At 40.9% G+C, this 17,186-nt stretch overlaps 1 protein-coding gene across 10 annotated transcripts in view; it reads right to left on the bottom strand.

Moving 5' to 3' along the window:
• Ptk2 (protein tyrosine kinase 2) overlaps positions 1 to 17,186 on the bottom strand; it is a 201,255-nt gene that overhangs the window by 119,461 nt on the left and 64,608 nt on the right. For 9 of the 10 annotated variants that reach the window (XM_085832008.1, XM_029470110.2, XM_029470112.2 and 6 more), the window contains 2 exons: positions 15,130 to 15,356; positions 2,971 to 3,137 (listed from right to left, as the gene is read on the bottom strand). In XM_085832008.1, the coding sequence (XP_085688134.1) occupies positions 2,971 to 3,137; positions 15,130 to 15,324 (362 nt within the window). In that variant the 5' untranslated portion in view covers positions 15,325 to 15,356. The remainder of the gene's footprint in view (positions 1 to 2,970; positions 3,138 to 15,129; positions 15,357 to 17,186) is intronic. The other variant, XM_085832009.1, reaches the window with a different exon arrangement.

The following is a 17,186-nucleotide window of genomic DNA, read 5'->3' as shown; positions in this document are numbered from 1 at the left end:
TCCCAGCCACCACATAGTGGTTCACAACCATCTGTAATGAGATCTGACTCCCTCTTCTGGTGTCTCTGAAGACAGCTACAGTGTACTTACATATAATAATAATAAATAAATCTTCTTTTTAGAAAAAAAAAAAAACTTGGATGGTATACTGGCTAGTTTTGTGTCAACTTGACACAGCTGGAGTTACCACAGAGTAAGGAGCTTCAGTTGAGGAAATGCCTCCATGAGATCCAGCTGTGGGGCATTTTCTCAATTAGTGATCAAGGGGGAAAGGCCCCTTATGTGTGGGACCATCTCTGGGCTGGTAGTCTTGGGTTCTATAAGAGAGCAGGCTGAGCAAGCCAGGGGAAGCAAGCCAGTAAAGAATATCCCTCCATGGCCTCTGCATCAGCTCCTGCTTCCTGCCCTGCTTAAGTTCCAGTCCTGACTTCCTTTGGTGATGAACAGCAATTTAGAAGTGTAAGCCGAATAAACCCTTTCCTCCCCAATTTGCTTGTTGGTCGTGATGTTTTGTCCAGGAATAGAAACCCTAAGACAGATGGCAACAACTTTTAGATCAAATACAAATCTTTAGAAAATCTGAATGTAAAAATGAAGATGAGGTGAGCTCACTTTGGTTTGGTTTGGTTTGGTTTGGTTTGGTTTGGTTTGGTTTGGTTTGGTTGCTACCAGAACACTATCATATTATTTTCCCTCCTGCTTATGTTATCAACACATCACCTTACTCTATTTTCATTAAAGTATTTTTTACTCTAGACCAGTGTGATCCCTGCACAACCAGAGCCAGAAACAGAGCGATGAGTGTGAAAGTTCCTGAGCGAGAAAGGTGAACACTGGTGGTGACACAGCTGAGCACTCACATGAAACAAAAGCAGTAAGTGCACTGGAAAAGAACAGAAGACTCAGACCTTTAGGCATCACGCTTGATATGTTATGAAAGCCACTAGAAAGTTGGAGGCTCAAATGGGGCAAGTGAAAAGTCATGAAGGTTTTATGTAAAAGCAGAGGAGAGAACAGGACTGAGGAGGTCGGAAAGAATGAAGGGCTAGTTTACTCAACAACTACCAAAGGCATCATGAGAAAAGACTCAGATTCCAATTTAGGTTGACAAAAACACTTTCAAATTACACTTCAGAGTTTAGTTGAAGCTGAAACCTGAGAGGCACGAATGTCATCAGAGAAGGAAAGCAGCAGATGGAGCCAGACTACATAAGAGGCAAAACCTCTGGAGCTGGCCCTCCATGTAGAGAAGCTACAGAACATTTCTGAGCAGAAATGACTCAAGCACTGCAACTCAAACACTCAGGATCTCCCAGCACTGCCTGGGAGAGACCCTTGACCCACTACTTCCCACCCCACCATCCCTGCTCTTCTCTGTCCAACATCTTTAGGCATTTTGCACAGATGACTGAGTAGTTTGCTTGCTGTTTCTCTGTACCCCATCCAAGGATACGTAAAGATGCAATGGGAAGCACAGGCACAAGCATACACAAATACACATCACACTTATCTATCACATTAGAGAGTGGGAGGGAAGAAGCGAGAGGTTAGAACATCTTTACATCCCTCATGTATATGTTTCTGCTTCCTCTGGTCATCTCTGCAATGTCTTCAGCAATATTCAACTCCACATTCATGGATTATTAATTTTTCAAACATCGAATTCTGTTTTAGCAATAATAATCTCTACTCTATTTTATTTAAGGTAAAATAAACTGGCTTAAAAGAACACAAAAACTGATGCTGGAAAGAGTAATATTCCCTGAGCATAGATAACCTGAGCAGGAAATTAATAGATATTACCCAGGAGAATGCACTTTCCCTCTAACGTGTGTGCGAAAGAAGAATGGAACCTAACTGCAGCAGGCAGAAACCTGCAGCTATTTTTATTTGACATTTAGGTATTTAATTTTTAAACATTAAATGGTCTGATTAAGTGTTTAGAAGTCAAATTTCTCTTCCCTACCAGATGCTATAAACCAATCTAATTATACTCTCCAGAAATAGCTTGTTCACCCCAGTGATTTGACAAATTTGAAAATACAACTATATTCTCTGATGAACTACCCAACTGACACAAAGCTGTATGTATTCAAGCTTTATCTAACCAAGCTAGCTTTCAGTGCTGACCAGGGCCTTTGTTTCAGCTACTGACCTTCATGAGTACATGCCTCAGAGTACAACATGGAAAGTCCATCTTTGAAAGATAGATTCCTCTCAAAACTTAGTATTTTAGATTTAAGATTTTCCAGCTAAAAGGAATCACTTACTCATAAAAATTAATAAATATTAACCAGGAAAGGACAAAAGACTGAGAATATTCTATTTATTAATTTATTTATTATTTCTTTATTTTGGGTTTTTCTAAGACAGTTTCTCAGTATAGCTAGGCTATACTGGAACTCACTCTGTAGACCAGGCTAGCCTCAAACTCCTCCCTAGTGCTAGGATTATAGGCATGTACCACTACTGCACTGCTGGGAAATCTTTTGAATCCCCTTAAGATAACTTCAGTTACATCCCTGTGAGCAGGGATCACTAGAGCTCACTCCCACAGCCATCCTATGTATGAACAAATGTGCAACATTTTTTTTCAGGTGAATGAGATTACTGGAAAAGTATGCTATTAGATAGCCCACTGATAAGGCCATTGGCTTTGCTCTTCTCCTGGACGAGTCAACACTGGCTCATAAAGCAGCAATATCACTTAAAACAGAAGTGCAAGCATAGCAGAAGCACTGAGAACAACTGAGATCTACAAAGACCATGAGAGAAGACGAGGAATGGAAAGAGAAACACGTTTAACTAGGTGTTCTAAATGGATCACTGGTTAGTAACTACAAGCCAATTTCCTCTACACAGAATTATTACAAGCAGTATAAAAGCTGGCATACACATTCATCCTCTTGCACATATTTTAACACACAAAGTAATCCAGCATAGTCATGCTGTGGTGGATTAGACTCTTACTTCCACTCCTCTGGTGGGTGGGCGAGTTCATATTTCTCCCTTACACTGGAGACACCCATGTCCACGTGCAGCCAGTGCACCTCCTCCGATCGCAGGTGACTGAGGCGAAATCCATAGCAGGCCACGTGCTTTACTTTGTGACTGTCCACTATCTTCTGAATGATGCCCTAGAACACACCCCACAAAAATGATGGTTACAGACCAAAAAACTCTAGTTAGTTATGGGAAATGTTTTTATTTTTTACTTTTATTTCATGTGCACTAGTGTTTTGCCTGCCCGTCTATCTATGAAAAGCTGTCACATACTCTGGACATATTCTGGAACTGGAGTTACAGACAGCCGCGAGCTACCATGTGAGTGTTGGGAACAGAACCCAGGTCCTATGGATGAGCCATCTCTCCAGTCATTATGGGAAATCTTAATAAGTACATCATATAAACAAAATGTTAATGTCATATAAGAATTACTGTTTCTCATGCAACAATAGTTTTATGAATAAGGAAAAACTTTGTGCAGGGGGAGGACACAAAAAAGATTCTCTATCCAACTGTTTATTGATAAACAAGGCAATATTTCAGCAACTCCACTTTTATATATCTCAGTCCTGTCAGAGCAGACCAGCCCTGTCAAGTTCCACTTTCTGAGACAGTATCTTCTGAAAGAGCAAGCTATCACATCAACACCTTAAAAAAAAAAAACTATGAGATGTTCTATAAATCAGTCATAACTAATTTGCTCTATTGTATAGATTAGAATGTGGCAATTTTAAATGCCTACAAACCTACTGCTCTAACACTATGCTGAGTTCAAGAGACAGCTGCCTTCAAATACATCAACAAGGAAAATGAAGTTTCTCCTGGGGCTATGATAAGAATGGCCATCTCTTTCTCACCTGCCTCCAAAAGGAAGCCCCGAAAAACAAAACAAAACAAAACAAAACACAAAAAAACAAATGACAAATGTGTAACAAATGTGTAAGCTGTGTAGAAATCAGATTGACTCACATGCTGCACTTTGTGTGCAGGACATACAAAACAGTGTACTGTACTGTTTCTTTAGTGATGAAGATGAAGGAAAGTGAGCGATCTCTCTCTCTCTCTCTCTCTCTCTCTCTCTCTCTCTCAAATTTTCAAGACAGGGTTTCTCTATATCACTCTGGCTGTCTTACTCTGTAAAACCAGGCTGGTCTCAAACTTACAGAGATCCACCTGCTTCTGCCTCCTAAGTGCTGGAAAAAAAAGGTTTTCTAAAGGAACTTGACATCACCATTAATATCAACAAAAGAAAAAACTAGTTGTTTTTTCTTTTTAAGATTTATTTATTTATTTATTATATGTAAGACACTGTAGCTGTCCTCAGATACTCCAGAAGAGGGCATCAGATTTCATTACAGATGGTTGTGAGCCACCATGTGGTTGCTGGGATTTGAACTCGGGACCTTCGGAAGAGCAGTCGGCGCTCTTAACCACTGAGCCATCTCGCCAGCTGGAAAAAACTAGTTTTTAAAACTCAGCAATATGGCTCAGAAAATAAGAACATTTGCTGTTCTTGCAAAGAACCTTGGTTTGGTTCCCAGCAAGGCCTATAATTGTCTATAATTCCAGTTTCAAGGACTGATGCCTCCTCGGATACTACAGGCATATGATACACTAATATATATGTAGGTAAAACACACACACATTTACAAATTTCTTTTCTAATTTAACAACTAATTTAAAGCTTTATACTTATTGAGGAATTTTTTATTATGGTCTACTGCTATTAATAATACAATAAAAGATATTCTCAACTATCTTAGTCACCATATTATTGCTCTGAAGAGAAACCATAACCAAGGCAACTCTTGATTTAAAAAAAAAAAAGCATTTAACTGGGGGCTTGCTTTCAGTTTAGTTTAGTCCATTATCACCACTGACGAATGCAGGTAGGTGCTACTGCTCAGCAGAAGAGAGACTCTGGGCCTGAAATGGGCTTCTGACACCTCAAAGCCCATCCCCAATGACTCATTTCTTCTAATAAGGCCACGCTTCTTAGTCCTTCTAATCCTTTCAAATAGTGTCACTCTTTAGTGACTAAACATTCAAATAGATGAGCCTATGGGGGCCATTCTTATTCAAACTACCACATCAACGTTCTATTTTATATCTGATGTGTGCATGCATTGGTGTGTAAGTGTACACATGTGTGTACACAGAGGCCAGAGAAGGATGCTGAGGATCTTTCTATGTTGTTCCCCACCTTATTCCTTTCAGATCAGATCTCTCACTAAACTGAAAGCTCACTATTTTAACTACATTAGTTAGCAAGAGAGCTCCTGGGAGCTATCTGCCTTTCTCTCCTGCTGCTCTATTCCCCTAGCACTTTAGTTACAGACACCATCAGCTATGCCTAGCTTTTAGCATGGATATTAGGGACTTGAACTCAGGTCCTCATGCTTGCACTGCTACCCACTGGGTCATCTCCCAGACCTTTAACCTTCTCTACTTAAGACAAAAAAGAAACAGAAGAAAAGAAAAGAAAAGAAAAGGAAAGGAAAGGAAAGGAAAGGAAAGGAAAGGAAAGGAAAGGAAAGGAAAGGAAAGGAAAGGAAAGGAAAGGAAAGGAAAGAAAAGAAAAGAAAAGAAAAGAAAAGAAAAGAAAAGAAAAGAAAAGAAAAGAAAAGAAAAGAAAAGAAAAGGTACCATTAAAAAATGGTTAGAAGTGGGCTGGAGAAATAGCTCAGTTGTTAAGAGCACTGACTGTTCTTCAAGAAGTCCTAAGTTCAATTCCCAGCAACAACATGGTAGCTCACAACCATCTGTAATGGGCTGCGATGCCTTCTTCTTGTGTATCTGAAGACAGTGACAGTTTACTCACATACATAAGATAAATAAATAAATCTTTTTTTTAAAGAAATGGTTATAGGTACAGTGAAGAAGTTTGTACTGTTCTATGCCATAGCAACAGTGCAAGCCATGCTCTGAGACTCAAGTGGATGAGTCAGTCAGTCAGCTAGCTTCCTTTCAGACCTCTCAGCACTGAATAGGAGGTCATGATCAATACAAGGAGTGACAGAGGGGTATGGAATAGAAACAAGAAGTATTAGACATGGTACCAGAAGAAACAAACAAAATATCAAGAGTTGTGGACTGCAAGAACCCAAGATAGGTTCATAAGGAAGATAGATTCTCATCAAGATAGAAAGAACGTCTTCAGTCTGCAGACCTCTGTGGAACTAGTGCAACACCTGGAAAATTCCACAGGACTAACTACATTCTATACAAGGTTACCCTGACACAAAGGGCCAGTCAGCTGACCTCAGCCCCAAGTTACAATTTTAAATCCTGTGTACTGAATGGGTTTTCCAATAGGAAAGGAAAGGAATATAGACTAACCTTAGTGAATTTCTTAAATCAAAGGCCACTTGTATATATCCTCCTAACAAACCCACGAGTCCTTCCACTGCAAGAAGCTGATGCTCTTAAGTTCTCAAAGGCACTCATGTCTAACTCTGCTAATTCTATACCAGTGTATGTATACCAACATTACTCACCCCAGAATATCACAAGTGCCACATCACCTCCTTGCAACTCAATCATGCAAGCATGCTGTCTCTTGTTAGGTCATACACTCCATGCACCAACCCAGCTATAATCACACTTTTATGCTCACCTAATATATCCTTCCTTAGCTCATCTGTCAGCTGTAAGGCCCTGCAAAGCACAAATTACTCCTTACACTAGCATTTATACCATTAACACACTATAGGTAATTCCATTCCAATGGGTGCTGTCCCCAATGACCCTGTTAAAGGGTCACCTTCATATCCTTGCAACTCATGGGCACTTACAGGAGTCCACCTATAGCATATCAGGAATAGTGAGAAGCTTAGCCCAATTTATAATGAGCAATGGGGTAAAGTAGGCTTCTATCTAGTCTTGGTGTTTTATGGAGCAAAAAATGAATTTGGCCACATTTGGTAGTGTTGCCTGAAGAAACCCAAAAGGACCTCAGCCTGTGTTACAGTAACAAAGTGTTCCACACTACAGCCTCTTGACAAACCATAGAGGTTTACGCTCCAGGAATCAGTCAAAACAACAGACATACAGAGATTTCACTGTTTTCCACCTTTTTGCTTTTCCATCACACTTCTATACATGCCCCATCATTTTCTTCACTCTACAAATTGCTTACCAATTCCTCTGGGTAGCAAGTAACACAGTGAATACATAAGTCACAAGTTCCTAACTGTGCTACTGACAATGCATACTCAGTAACCCAATGAGTAAATCTGAAAACCCAAAAAATACTTTGCCCTGGAGGACTCCAGTACTGTTGACAATTGCTTATTGAAGAACACTTTTGTGCACTGTATATTCAGTTGCTGATTTCTGTCCCCAGATACTTAGTTACAGCTATTCAACCATCTTCTGTATCTATGTTGAATAAAGTATTCCTCCCCTACCCCCAATTATCTCTGATTGGTTAATAAAGAGCTGACCACTATGACTGGGCAGAGAAGGCAGGACTTCCAACCCTAGGGAAGGGCCCCAAAGTGAGAGAAAAAGGGAAAAAAGAGGTGCCCATGAGGCAAAATGTCCAGGAGGAATCAAAGGACAGGGTGCCAAGGGATTAACCATGAGAATACACATGGAGCCAGAGCAAGACTCAGACTGCAAGTTACATAGGGCTTGTGGCTGGGAAGTAGATAGCTTAGAAGGTTAGAATAGATGAATATCTGCCCAGTGACAGTGCTTAAAGTTTGTTAATAAACTTAATAGGTCTTGTGTCAATTATTTGGGCACTAGAATGGAAACAGATATGGCTTTCATCCTTAAAATACAGCGTACAACTACTTGGCAAGTAATGTGTTCTCAAAACACAGTCCTGTTGCTGTGCAATGCTCCCATAAACCTCCCCCAACACACACAAATACAGACAAAAAATTTCTGGAACACAGGAATTTTGAAGAGTAGTTTTATGAATATGCCACTGAAATTAGCTGAAATCAACTTTTAACTTCTTAGCTTTATATGCCTTTAATCATCTAGGCCTATGAAACATAAAGCCTTGCTTGGCTACTCTGAAACCTCCATTTCCCTCATTATGCCAGGTTTCAAAACCAGGAGTTTTCTGGACTAAATCCTCATAATAGATACCTTTGGAAAGGATTTAAGGATGAAAACAGGGCAATGCTCATGACCAAACTTTAGCACTGGGTGCATGCAGTCACTCACTACTACTGGGTTGTTGTAGGTGAGAGCAGAAAGTATAGACGCAAAACAGTACTCACTGAACATCTTTCTAGCTGCTGTCATTCATGGTATACCACCAGCACAGGGCAAAGGTAGCCCACTGAAACCAAACACCTTGTAAAGTACAACAAACTATACACTAATAAAATGAACCAATCAACTCACACAGGATGAACTTTCATTCTACCTTAAAAACACATAATCTTAAGATGGTTGTTAATGTGAAGAACAAAGCTAAAAATAGAAACTACCATGTGCATACTGTCATAACTGGCATCTCCTTAATTATATGTTAGCGATAAGGTTCTCACCCTCTCATTTTTTTTTCTTTATGATCTTGTCTGGTCTGATGTACTTGCTAATCTTTTATGTAAGACTGCTAGAAGTAAGTGATGACATCCCCTTTCTGCATGCTCACTCTTTGCTGGATATCAGCTCACTGAATCCACAGCACCCACTCACTATGTGTATTATTAGGAACATGATGAGCGATAATGTCAAGTGAAAGGCATAACACATGCAAACATCAGCTAATGTGTGGGAAAGGCTTCCCTATCTTCTCATGCTTATTTTCTAGATTCCTTACTAGAGAAACTACCAAAAGCCCCTATTAACACTGCTGACTGTATTCTATTTCTAAGATGGGCAGTGATCTCACCTCAATGTGCTTCTCTTTTCTTCCTTCCCTATCTCACTCACTCTGCTAACTATCTCAAAATAAGGGTGCAGAGCTTCAGAATTCTTGACATCTGGCCCAGAAATCTATCTAAAACTCCCTCTAAAGCAAAGAACTTTATCTCTGGATGGCCTACAGCAACTGTATTAGTTCCCTGCTGGTGCTATAACAAATCACCACAAATGTAAAGACATAAATGACACATGAGTATTATCTTTGGGGTTTGGAGAGCACAAGTCTGAAAGAGTCCTGTTGAGCCGACTTCAGGTACTTGCATTTAAGTCCCCAACTCACTGGGGCTTTGAATGAGGATCAAACTAGCCTTGTGTTGGCCAGAATCTCCCTGCCCAAGACTGGTTTCAGGCGCATATTTTACACACCAAAGCAGACCTGGCCTGTAGATTCTCAAAGCATCCCTCAATTCCTAAATGGCATACACTACCCCCAACCCTGAACTTTCCAGTCCAGAGGCTTAGCTGTCATTCCCCCAGAGGCTCTTTGCTATATAACCCAGACATTTTGGTTTTTCTTTCTCTCTCTCTGTTCCCCCCACCTCTGTGCATTTTCTCTCTTTCTCTTCCCCCTCTCTCCTTTCCTATGGCAACTTCCCTGACCTCCTTCCTTGTGACCACTGAACTCACCTACCCAAGAGCAACTTCCCAATGAACCTGCATTTATATATATTTTAATCTGGTTTGAAGTGGCTTGTTTTACTGGCTGAGAAATAACTTATCAAAGACCACAGTGATAAAGAATTCCCTTTCAGCCGGGCGTGGTGGCGCACGCCTTTAGTCCCAGCACTCGGGAGGCAGAGGCAGGCGGATTTCTGAGTTCGAGGCCAGCCTGGTCTACAAAGTGAGTTCCAGGACAGCCAAGGCTACACAGAGAAACCCTGTCTCGAAAAACCAAAAAAAAAAAAAAAAAAAAAAGAATTCCCTTTCTTCATGATCTGCCACCTCACACTCTCCTTAGCACAACTTTTCTTCTACATTCTTTTCTTTTTTCTTTTTTTTTTTTTTTTGTTCTTTTGGTTTGTTTTTTGAGACAGGTTTTCTCTGTGTGGCCTCAGCTACTCTGGAACCTGCTATTGATAAGGCAGGCCTCGAACTCAGACATGTACTTGCCTCTGCTAGAAATAAAGATGTGTGCCACCACGGCAGCCTATTTTGTTCTTAACACTTTCTTTCTCATCTCTCTCTCTCTCTCTCTCTCTCTCTCTCTCTCTCTCTCTCTCTCTCTCTCTCTCTCTCTCTCTCTCTCAATTTTTATTATGTATTTTTTTTTAATATAGGAGTGCTCTGTCTACATGTACACTTACATGGAGGGCATCGGAACCCATTACAAATGGTTGTAAACCATGTTGGCTCACCATGCTGGGAACTGAACTCAGAACCTCTGGAAGAGCAGCCAGTGTTCTTAAGCTCTGACTGTCTCACCCACCCTTTCACCTTTTTCTCTAGAAAAAAGTCCAAAGTCTAGGACATGTGGAATCTTTTCTAATCCCAAATTATTTGGACTCACAGTAGCCAGCATTCAAGAATCATCACAAGAGAGAAGAGAAGAGAAGAGAAGAGAAGAGAAGAGAAGAGAAGAGAAGAGAAGAGAAGAGAAGAGAAGAGAAGAGAAGAGAAGAGAGAGAAGAGAAGAGAAGAATCATATCTTGAACTCATACCCACCTGCTCTTCTAACAGAAAAAAAGTATGCAGTTCTGACTGGTGACGTATCAGAGATGATACCCAACAAACACTGCAAACCTTGGACTGCTCTCAGAATATCTCCAAGGTCTGTGGTGGAATTCAGGGGACCAGACCCAAAGTTCCTCTCTCACTGGAGCCATTTTTTTTAATTAGGTATTTTCTTCATTTACATTTCCAATGCTATCCCCAAAGTCCCCCCATACCCTCCTCTCCCCACAATCCCCTACCCACCCACTCCCACTTCCTGGCCCTGGTGTTCCCCTATACTGAGGCATATAAAGTTTGCAAGACCAATGGGCCTCTCTTTCCAATGATGGCCGACTAGGCCATCTTCTGATACATATGCAGCTAGAGACTCGAGCTCCAGTGGGTACACTAGCAAGATTTTGCTGAAAGGACCCTGATATAGCTATCTCTTGTGAGACTATGCCGGGGCCTAGCAAACATAGGAGTGGATGCTCACAGTCAGCTATTGGATGGATCACAGGGCCCCCAATGGAGGAGCTAGAGAAAGTACCCAAGGAGCTAAAGGGGTCTGCAACCCTATAGGTGGAACAACAATATGGAGCCATTATTTTTAACATAGCACAACTCTGTTCACAGAACTCATTACTCATATTCTCTTACATATTCTCTCTTGGAGCTGGAGAGATGGCTCAGAGGTTAAGAGCACTGACTTCTCTTCCAGAGGTCCTAAGTTCAAATCCCAGCAATCACATGGTGACTCACAACCATCTGGAATGGAATCTGATGCCTTCTTATGGTGTCTGAGGACAGCTACCGTGTTTTCTCTCCCTCTCCCTCCTCCCTCCCTCTCTCTCCCTTTCTCTCTCTCTCTCTCTCTCTCTCTCTCTCTCTCTCCACACATACACACCCAAGCCTCACACCCCTCTAGCCAATGAAGTGTTTTCCCATTCTAATAAGAATGCAGTCACCAAGTGCTATGATCTAATGTTGGGTACTCAAAGTCCTCTAAAGAAGTGCAGATGCCTGCAGAGGTCAGAAGAGGGTGATGGCTCCATTAGCTAGCGTTACATGTGATTGTAAACCAGAGCTGTATACACTCCATTTGGCCCTATGTTCTTTGATTTTATTTATGTATACTCTGCACGTTTGTGGGCATGCATGTACAGGCAAGTGCCCATGGAAGCCAGAGGAGGGTCCTGGAATCCCAGAAGCTTCTGAAGACCGGCAAGCTCTCTTCAACAGTGAGGCTCCTCTTTAGCCCTGTTCTTTGCATTCTGAAAGCAGACACAAACCAGACTCTTCTTCCCTACCTATGAAAGTCATAGATGCCATCATCTACTAGAGAGCAGTTTCATCTACATTAAAAAGTCTTACTTAGCCTAGCAACCTAGCTAGGTCTTCGAGATAGTGTAGAACAGCTTCTAGGCCAGTTGTTGCTGCTTCACCAGTCCTTCACATTAACGGAAATTCTACTTTCTTTAAACATTATGAACCTCTGCTGTTTGAAAACTGCTCTAAAGTGGCAGCTTCTCTTCTCTCAACTTTCACAGAACCTGGATTGAGCTTTGTCTTGAGGGACTATTATGGCTGATGTGCTCTTCTATCCAAGACATTAGAATTCCCTCCTTATTAGCAATAAAGCTGCATCACTGTCGCATCACTCTTGTGTTAACTGGAATTAGGCTTTTTATCTCTTAGAATTTCCCTTTGTATTTATAACACAGCACTGTCTGCTTTTTGTACTATCTTGGCTTTCCATATGCCCTCCTCACAAATGGCTTAAGCCATTTCTAGCTTTGTATTATAAATGCAAGTCTCCATTTCACTTGTACCACTAAAGGATGACTAACTAGTATAATTTCAGCAGTATTACATTTCAGGGAATGGGAACCCAGAGAAGAGAGAAAGTATGTAAAGGAGATAGCACATACACATAACTTATCTATTAAATTTGCTTTCTTATCCAGGTGTGGCTCATGGATCCCTAAAACCATTTAGACAAACATCAAAGATCAACAGAATCCATAAAAGATCAACAGAATCCATCATAGCACAGAGAGAGACAGAGACAGAGACAGAGACAGAGACAGAGACAGACAGAGAGAGGCTTCACTTTCTTCGGGGTTCACTTTGTCCGTGCTCATTATACCATGTAAAAGTTCTCAGAAACCTCTGTACTGTCACCTTTTCACGTAATTGTTCATCTTAAGGCAACGTCTGTCAGAATCCTGACTGGACAGTTCATCTGGTATCCGTTTCAGAGAGACTAGTGGTTTCCTTAAGCACTCTAAAGATGCTCTTCTGGCATTTCCCTCTTCCTGCTGTTATATGGGGAAAGTAGATAATAGGTGTACTTTCTTCTAGATAAGAAGAATTCTTTCTTGGGTTTGGAGGATATAAAGTTTTCTTTGTCACTATTCTAAAATATCACTACAATGTTCTTGGGTTAACAATTCTAATACTGCACAGTTCTGGTCAATGTTTCCTGTTACTGACCACACATATATCTCTAGGATATCTGCTTGAAGTTCTGAACAATATATACACTACCTGCCAACAGGGGTGCCTCAGTTTTTAAAGGCCGAACAAAATAACATGTCAAAACTATTTTTAATCACAGTTGGATGCACAGCTTGCACCTAAGTGTGACTACATTTTGGGCACTCAACATATTTCTCAGATGTCAAGTGCCCATCTTACAGGTCACACTACCACGAGACAAGAGGCTTCCTCATACTGAGGTGCTATATACAAAGCACTGTCTCTAACACCCTCATATCACAGAAATGAGTACCTCCCCCACACATCATGCTCCTTTAATCAACACAGTCCATCAATAGAGTGGTTGTACAAAGGTAACAGGGATGTATAACTCATAAAAAAAAACTTCGCTTTAAATCTATCAATTTCTTTATTTGAATAAAACAGTAAAGGAATATAAATAAAATGATTCAATTGTGGTTAAAAAGAAAAAAAGGAGAAAGACTTGTTTAAGCTAACCATATCACTAGAGACTCCTGTTCTCTCTAAGAATAAATACAGGTAAGTGGAGAGTGGGAAGAGGGATCTTCAACACCTCACCAAAACAAATGCCTCCTAGAAATCCACACTGACTCCATTTTCTAAATCCTTATGCTACTTGCTCACATCTAACTTTCTGAAACACACTTTCCCCTTTGCCTTGCCAGTGTCCTCCCTAAGTCTCTAGCTCTCACACCCTTAAGAATCCAGGACCTTTGCAGTGGTAGCTCCTTCAAGCTTCCCAGCACCCCATCAGCCTGTGTACAGTACACCCTAGAAGAAAGTGCTCTACACTATGCCATGTCTCTGACCTATAGACTCTAAGCTGTAAAAGCAAGGGCTTGCTATGGTTAGTGCCTAGGGTAGGAATACTTCTAGGATGAAGGGCTAGTCAAAGATCGGTAGACAGCTAGAGCATCCCAGAGGGGAGCTAAATGATCACAGCAGTCTCTTCCTCTTCCTTTGTCTGCTTCCTGGCTCAGAAATGGAGCAGTTTGCACCATGTACCTCCACTATGTTATGTGGCCTTGGCAGAGGCTTAAAGCAACAAGACCGCTTTCGTTGCTAGAACCTCAGAACTAGGAGGCACAATCAACCTTAACTAATCAGAAATTTTATTACAGTGTGAGAAAGCTGACTAATATAGACCTTTTACATCCCCACAACATTTTTGAAACACATTATATATTCAATGGTCTTTAAAGAAATTGTTCTATCTGAAGATATAGGAACACTCCCAAATTTACACTTCCTAGAAAAAACATTTTATATTACAAGATAAGAGGCTATTTCAATTACATTGGTTCCCTGTACCTTTCCAAGGGTTAAAATAATTAGGTGGAGCCGGGCGGTGGTGGCGCACACCTTTAATCCCAGCGCTTGGGAGGCAGATTTCTGAGTTTGAGGCCAGCCTGGTCTACAAAGTGAGTTCCAGGACAGCCAGGGCTATACAGGGAAACCCTGTCTCAGGAACAACAACAACAACAACAATAATAATAATTTCTAAAAAGGGGAGCTGGAAAGATGGCTCAGTGGTTAAGAGTACTGACTGCTGGGCTGGTGAGATAGCTCAGTGGTTAAGAGCGCTGACTGCTCTTCCAAAGGTCCCGAGTTCAAATCCCAGCAACCACATGGTGGCTCACAAAATCTGATGCCCTCTTCTGGAGTGTCTGAGGACAGCTACAGTGTACTTACATAATAAATAAATAAATCTCTTTTAAAAAAAATAAATAATAATAATAATAATGTGGGAAAACAAAAATTGCAGTATATGATTAAAATGAGATTTAGTTATTATTTTCCTAAGAAAACAATACTTACATATGAACAAGGTCCTACTTGACAAGTGCTGGGAAATCAAACAGGGTTCACACTATTAGGCACTAAACACTTCAATCCCTAGCCAGTTGAGTGTATATCAGAAAGAAAAGATTAACATCTCTGCAATATGTGAAGTTAAATAAGACATTAAATAAAAACTATTGTCTTTTACTTGGGGGATAGGGAGTTATATGCTTTTGAAACATAACTATTTAAAGATGTCATGTGAGAAGACATACTTACCCTGACATCAGTAGCATCTCCATGCCTGATAATACTGGCCCAGGTGGTTGGCTCACTACTGCTTTCAAAATAATGAAAGACCTTTAATACTCGTTCCATTGCACCAGGGGACCGTTCCATGCCAGTACCCAGGTGAGTCTTAGTACTCGAACTTGGTGTGTGGTTCAAGTTTGGGTCAAGATAAGCAGCTGCCATTCTTTTGCTAGATGCTAGGTATCTGTCATATTCTGTTGGGGAGGGGGAGGAAAAAAAGTATTTTCAGTGTAAAATAAATAGCAATTACAATCTGACAATTATGTCACCAACACTGTCTTCTAGTCACCATTCTGTATGTGCAAAGTATTTAAGGAGAATAGGGCCTTAGCACACCACACAATAACTGGGCTCTCTCTACACCCAAGGCCTGTTATAGAGAGCCATAAATGCCTACTGAAAAAATTTTGTTTAAGGACCAGGACTCCTATTTAATAATGTCAAAACTTCACTGACTTATTTAAAAATAATACAATGGCGGGCGGTGGTGGCACACGCCTTTAATCCCAGCACTCGGGAGGCAGAGGCAGGCGGATTTCTGAGTTCGAGGCCAGCCTGGTCTACAAAGTGAGTTCCAGGACAGCCAGGGCTACACAGAGAAACCCTGTCTTGAAAAACCAAAAAAAAAAAAAAAAAATACAATGGCACACCCCCTCTTCCCCGCTTTTTTTTAACCTACTCTTTACTTGTAGGACTATATCACTGCAAGAGCAAACTTACCAGTTTGCTGCCTACTTTTCAGAACTTAAGTAAATTTTCAGCTTTATGCACACTAAGTACTGGCAACTAAAACCAGTAAAGCAAGGGAGCTGAGGAGACGGCTCAGTGGGTAAGAGCACTTTACTCTGCAGTCATGAGTACCTGAGTTCAAATCTCCAGCACACAAGTAACAAGCTGGGCACAACCACATGTGCCTTTAACCCTGGCATTAGGAAGCAGAGACATGCAAATCCCCTGTGCTCACTGGCTGGCCAAAGGGTCACCTTTTGACCCTTGAGAGAACCTCTCTCAAAACAGTAGGGCTTAAAACAATAAGAGAAAGACACCTGATACCCTGCTCCCGCCTCTGCATTGCAATGTGCAGAAACACCTGCAGCCACACTGTTCAGATATGGTGTAGCTTCTATTCCTGACAGTGGACTTCCTGTTCCTCTGGTTAACAATCTTTCAGTCCCCTTTTCCAAAATGTACCATAGGCTTTAGGTGTATGTACAACTGTTTTGTAGATGTATCTGCTGTTGGGGATCCCACTCAGAAACAAAGAACTAGTGACTGATGAACAAGGGAAATTTAGCCTCTCCCAGGGATAAGGCCCGCTAACTTATCTAATACAAAATAGTCAGTCCTGAAATTATATATATACAAGCCACACTAAAAAGACTCAGAAAATATTATATGTTATAGTAATAATTAAAAAAAGAGTCCATCAATCTGAGAGAGAACTGAGTTATGGGAAGGATTGGAGCCAGGATAGGGATGGAAAAAAGTGATGCAAATATAGTTTAATTTAAAAGTTTAAATTCTTCTTAAGAATTCTTTATTTTATTGGTTTTATGTATAGTGGTACACTGTAGCTATTCTCAGACACACCAGAGGAGGACATCACATTACGGAATGGATGATCCCATTACAGCAGGTTCTAAGTCACCATGTGCTTGCTGAGAATTGAACTCACACCCTCTGGAAGAACAGTCAGTAGTGCTCTTAACCACTGAGTCATCTCTCCAGCCCTTAAAAGCTTAAAAAAGAAAAAGAAGCCGGGCGTGGTGGCGCATGCCTTTAATCCCAGCACTCGGGAGGCAGAGGCAGGCGGATTTCTGAGTTCAAGGCCAGCCTGGTCTACAGAGTGAGTTCCAGGACAGCCAGGGCTACACAGAGAAACCCTGTCTCGAAAACCCCCCCCCAAAAAAAAAAAAAAAAAAAGAAAAAGAAAAAGAAAAAGAAAAAGAAAAAAAAAAAACCACAAACAAACCACAAGAAGAAGAACCAACATCCTTAGTATTTTAGAAATTTGTTAAGTTCTA

Source organism: Mus caroli, unplaced genomic scaffold (genome assembly GCF_978045245.1).
Source record: "Mus caroli unplaced genomic scaffold, Mus_caroli_1 scaffold_16, whole genome shotgun sequence".
In the NCBI taxonomy this organism is placed as follows: Eukaryota; Metazoa; Chordata; class Mammalia; order Rodentia; family Muridae; genus Mus; species Mus caroli.
Note: the sequence above shows the minus strand (reverse complement) of the source record. Positions and strands in the feature narration are given on the sequence as shown.